This window comes from Gossypium hirsutum, chromosome D07 (assembly GCF_007990345.1).
Source record: "Gossypium hirsutum isolate 1008001.06 chromosome D07, Gossypium_hirsutum_v2.1, whole genome shotgun sequence".
Classification (NCBI taxonomy): Eukaryota; Viridiplantae; Streptophyta; class Magnoliopsida; order Malvales; family Malvaceae; genus Gossypium; species Gossypium hirsutum.
In genome coordinates, this window is record NC_053443.1 from 25,965,556 (window position 1) to 25,971,111 (window position 5,556).

The 5,556-nt window shown below is 34.9% G+C and overlaps 1 protein-coding gene across 1 annotated transcript; it reads right to left on the bottom strand.

Moving 5' to 3' along the window:
• Positions 1-317: 317 nt before the first annotated feature.
• On the bottom strand, positions 318-4,062 carry LOC107954572 (3-phosphoshikimate 1-carboxyvinyltransferase 2). Its single transcript, XM_016890169.2, has 8 exons — positions 3,570-4,062; positions 3,241-3,485; positions 2,916-3,069; positions 1,920-2,134; positions 1,715-1,832; positions 1,223-1,433; positions 883-944; positions 318-789 (listed from the first exon to the last, which is right to left on the bottom strand). Exons 1-8 carry the CDS (start codon positions 3,909-3,911, stop codon positions 571-573), a joined length of 1,566 nt encoding a protein of 521 aa, XP_016745658.1. The 5' UTR covers positions 3,912-4,062; the 3' UTR covers positions 318-570.
• Positions 4,063-5,556: the final 1,494 nt, after the last annotated feature.

A 5,556-nucleotide genomic window follows, 5' to 3' on the forward strand; every position in this document is an offset into this window, starting at 1 on the left:
ATTGTAAATTTAACCATACAAAACCCAAAATTGAAATTTAACCATGATTTAATCACTTTTCTGTAATGTCAACAAAAGGAAGGTAAGTTTATAAACTGTATAGATGTAAATCTAAAATTAAAAAACAATAAATTTGAAAAAAGAAATACCTTGGTGCCACTAAAAAATAAGAAAAAATATTTATCTGGATAGGTGTTCTTTGGGGATTTTTTTTTTTTTTAAGGTATAGGTATAGAATAGATTTTCTGTTTCCATGCAAGTGGAAGAACAGTATCTAATGTGGCACTGGCAGGCCTTTCTCTTTTCCATTTTGGAGATGAAGAAAATAAATGTGAAATATCATTATCAGGTGCTAAGCATTTCTCAAAAAGAATCAATCCTCTATAGAACCGTATTGCTTAATATAACAGTCTTCAGGACAGGGATCAGATACTAAGTCATCAAAACTAGAAAGAAAATAACCAACTCCAGATTCTCCAAGAATACAAAGCAGATCTCAAGAACAAGGTTCAACTGCTTTCGGTCTATGATTTTAGACACTGGCAACATATCCTCCACTATAAGACGTGTTTAATGCTTTGTAACCCTCTCCAGAACTTCAAAATAGTCGGGGAAGGTTTTCCGTGTGCAACCAGGATCCTTGATGGTAACTGGAACTTCGCCACAGGCAGCAAGCGAGAAAGCCATGGCCATTCGATGGTCATCATAAGTATCAACTGCTGTCACATTTAGTTTCTCCGGGGGAGTGATCACACAATAATCCAGTCCTTCTTCAACTGTTGCTCCGAGCTACAGTATTAAACCACACAATGTAGTAAGGAAGTACAGCTGCCAAACTAACACAGTCTAAAAGAATTCTGTAAGCGAAATGCTAGAATCTACCTTCCTCAGTTCTGTGCATATGGCAATCATCCTTTCAGTCTCTTTAACCCTCCAACTTGCCACTGAATAGAAATCATGGAACATGTTACAAATAAAAGAATGGCATAAAGGCAGTCGATAGTCTTTAGTCCAGAAGAAAAAGATAAAAAGCATATTTCAAAAGCAAAATAAACTAGAACAACAAATTGCTTGTGCTCGGAACTAACTAAAATGAAAAGGTACAGATCTCTTTTAATCCTAAGGCTTTTTGAGGGTGAAGTTTCAAATTAACAAAGATTGTTATTCATGTGTACTAAAACATGTGCACAGTATCTTGGAGAAATAAAAAGCAAGACCATACCATCTCTTATGGCAGTGGGACCATCAGCATAAAGGGCAACAACAGCAAGAGTCATGGCAACATCTGGCATTTTGTTCATGTTAACATCAATGGCACACAGGTGTTTCCTTCCAGAGGGATTTCTTGGTGGTCCGGTAACAGTGACGCTGTTCTCAGTCCAGGTGACTTTGGCACCCATCTTCTCCAGAACCTCAGCAAATTTTACATCACCCTTGATCAAAAGAAAAACCAAGAAATATACATGAGCTAAGTTTCAGATGTAGCAAGACATCAAGGCAGAATGATAACTCTGGTGGAAAAATCAATTGGATATCCAATTAAAAAGGATATGAGAGCAACCTCAATAACAGTCAAAGCAATTCAAAAGCCCTTTTGAAAGGTATAAAGCGATGATGTATGTAATCAAAAGCAAATGCATCCACAAATACTGGAACTAAGATTAAATTTGGTTCGGAATGCATTAACATTCATGGACTTCACGATAAAGAGTACCTGTAAACTACTTGTACCACATCCTTCTACTGTGACAGTGCCACCAATGACTGCTGCACCAGCAAGGAAGTAACTAGCACTTGAAGCATCACCTTCAACATAAGCATTTCCAGGAGACCTGAAAGATTTATCAGTTTATGATTTTTAGTCCAAACAGACTATGAAATTGTACTGCTACAAACATGTGGACATCATAGAAACCTACTTGTACTTTTGACCTCCTTTTATCAAAAATCGATCCCAGCTATCTGTGTGCTCCACAGTGACCCCAAACCTTTCCATCAACTTTATAGTCATTTCAACATAAGGGATTGAAATTAACTTATCAATTATCTCAATTTCCACATCCCCAAGAGCTAAAGGAGCTGCCATGAGTAAAGCAGTCAAGTATTGACTACTGATGGATCCTGAGAGTTTCACCTGCAAAAGGAGCCATGCTAGAAGTTAATATGAATATTGGCAACAAAATCCAGAAGTTAAATCAATAGTCTTTTTCCTTTTCATTTTAGTGAAAATATAGCCTTTGTCCTTCACAGAGCCTAGAAGTTTGAAGAAGCAAGAGAACACAGCTTAGATATCACAAAAAGTAAAAATTTTCAAACTTTTAAGAAATAATGAATGTGATGCATTTGCTGGAATGAATAGTTAGAAAGAAAGGAAAATGTCCTTCCCTCTCCTTCTGCATTCTCAATGATTTAAAACCATGTATGAATCAAGGCGGAAGGACGATATGAGCCAAATTAATGGTTAATGCTAACAGTTTAACACGAGCCAAATTAATGGTTAATGCTAACAGTTTAACACGTTCATCATTCCATGTATACTCAAAAAACAACATTAGAGTAAGACCTCACAAGCAACTTCTAGACATAGCAAAATTCAAAAGAACAAAAAATCCCAACCAAAACATTCTCCAACTGCAATGTCCTTATTTAACAAGACAGCATTACAACCTAATTGACTTATGCACATCAACAAAAGGTGGGGCATTGTTTTACAAGCATGGAGATTGACAATTTAACTTAAAATAGTATTGATTGCACAATGAAATGGAATGGAAAGTCATTTCTAGTGGAATCTTATGTGGCTCCCCAAATCTACCTCAGGAAAGCAAATTCTGAAGGAAGCCCTTTTGCAAAAAGGTTTATGCAACAATATAAATAAAACCACAGGAACATAACAGAAATAATCTGAGCCATACCTTTCCCCCAGGAAGACCACCCTTTCCATTTATATGAACAGGGGGACAATTAGTGCCAAGAGTGCACTCAACATCTGCACCCAGCTGCTTAAGACCAGTAACTAAGTCCCCAATAGGTCTCTCTCTCATTCGAGGTACACCATCAAGTATGTACCTAAAAAGATGAGTAACATATACGCATTAGCTTAAAATCTCAATAGACACGCACAAAACAAAGAGCATTAGCATATAAGAAGATGGTTCTGTGAATTATATGTAAATACTTCATATAAAATGATTAAATTGGTTACAATTCACTTTTAAAAAGGATCATAATTAGACAGACCTTGAATTGCCACCGGCAGCAGTAACAGCAGCAGTAAGCGGTCGCATTGCAGTTCCAGCATTCCCAAGGGAAAGCTCAATTTCTTGACCTTCCCCTTTCCCCGCTGGAAAATGACCACCACAACCTTGCACAATGGCTCGTTTCTTTTCACTGTCATGTTCAACATGTAGCCCAAGTTTTCCCAAAGCAACAAGCATATGATGAACATCGTCACTATTCAACAAATTGTCTACCACAGTAGTTCCCTACATATCCAACAAACATTAAAAAGGGAAGGTAATTAAGGAATGCATATACTAACTTCACATAGAGTAATGAAATCGGCATACCTCAGATAGAGCAGCGAGAAGCAGAATCCGATTGGAGAGTGATTTGGAACCGGGCAACTTGACCGTACCCGAAATTTCATTAATTGGTTGAAGCACGATTTCTGATGCTCTTGATGGCTTCTCCGCTGTTGCCATTGAAGCAGAAACCTTAAAAGACCCAACCTTAACTGTTCCTAACTTGCCATTGCTCTTCAAAACCAATCCGCAAGAACAAGAAAGACTTCCTTTGAGATTTGATCTAAAGGGAACTAAATATACAGATTTGGGATTCTGGGGTTTTGAGACATTGGCCAAAACGCATGTTCTTGGTGTTCCATCGTAGATTTTCCTAATCAGTGCCATCTCTCTTTCTAACTTGTACAGAAACGTTTGTACCTTTTGTTTCTCTAAATGGTGGGATTAAAAGACGTTGTGGTTGTTGACTTGACTCAATGAAAGGTGTCACCCAAACAACTACAAGGCTACCAAAAATATTGGTGACCAATTTCTAAACAGATGTTTAATCAAAATAATAACTATTAATTAGATTTTCGAAAGGGTAAATTATAAAAATAGTCATCTAATTATTAGCATATTTCTGTTTTGGTCACATATGTTTAAAATTTTATTGATATATTCACAAATTTAGCCTTCCAAAGTTTACAAATTCTATCAATTTGTTTTAATTCTAAAAAAATCAACAAATTTAACCACAACCTTTGCAAATTCTTTCGATTTAGTCTTAATTTTTAAAAATAAAAAAATTGAAATTGAAAAACTGTAAAAATAAAACTATTTAAAAGTTCATTTTTCAATAAAAATTATATAAGATTTTATAAAATACATACAAAATTATAAATGGATGAATACCTATTTTCCTTTTTCTAACATGAAATTTGTCTATTAAATATTATTTTATAAATAAATTACTTTTTTTAATCACAAACAAAACTTAAACCAGATTCAAAATTTTCCTTTCCTTTTAATTTTATTTAATAAACAATAATTTATTTATTATATGTCTAGTCTTATTCCTTAGCCCTCGCCAAATTTGTTGAGCGTTGAGCATCTCCTTCGCTCACAACCACTAGCACTAATAACACTTACTTTAAATTCCTCAATTTTCACATCCTTCGTCGTCGCGCCATCCAACTAGGAATCAGTTGTGAAGTTGTTGGCATGATATTCCACCCACTAGGTCTCCAAGACTTCATCCTCACCTATATATCCTTAATTGTGCCTGGCCCTAGGCTGTAGTATTTGACCCAACCTAAACATGGTGGTCGTTAATATTGAAAAAAGAAAAAAGGTGAATCTGCTTAAGTATTCTTTGTAATAGCCTGGTTTCAGTGGAATCATAAATAGTGATTTCGGGACCACGATTCTGGTTAGTGAGTCAATTTTTATTATTTAATTTAATAAAAATGGTCATGTGAAAGTCATAAAATAATTTGGTTAAGAAATTTTAACTTTTAGATAATTAACTAAGTAAAAAGGACTAAATTATAAAGGTTGCAAAAGTTAGTTGTGTTAGTTAAATGAGTTAAATAGCTATGGAAATGAAAACTAATGAACTTAAATGACAATTAGCCACATTTGCTTATGGGTGGATGGTTATGACTAGATTATTAAGTAAATTTTTAGCTAATTAAAGGGTAGAAGGGTAAGTGAGTAATTAAATCATAAAGGGAAAGATGGACAAAATAATCGTCTCCTTCTTCAATTTCTTCCATCACCGAAAAACACCAAGGTTATGCATGCTTGAGGTTCGGCCAAGGTTTATAGGTGTGCATGTAAGTGAAAATTTAATCCGTTTTTATTGATTTTTATGTTTTTGGATTCGTGTTAGCTTAATTTATCTAACCCGATGATTAGTTTGTGAAATTTTTGAAAGTTGTAGAACATGCCATGGTTGAAATTTGAATGATTTGATGTTAGTCGATGAATTTATGATCTTGATGGCGGTTTTAGACTATTTTGTAAAATAGCTTTGAATGGTTTCGTCATT

Coding starts and splice junctions, on each gene's coding strand:
- LOC107954572 (XM_016890169.2), bottom strand. CDS start 3,911: ATGGCACTGATTAGGAAAATCTACGATGGAACACCAAGAACATGCGTT. Junction 1,833..1,919: donor AAAGGAGGTCAAAAGTACAA/GTAGGTTTCTAT, acceptor TAAATCTTTCAG/GTCTCCTGGAAATGCTTATG. Junction 1,434..1,714: donor GTGGTACAAGTAGTTTACAG/GTACTCTTTATC, acceptor CTTTTGATCAAG/GGTGATGTAAAATTTGCTGA.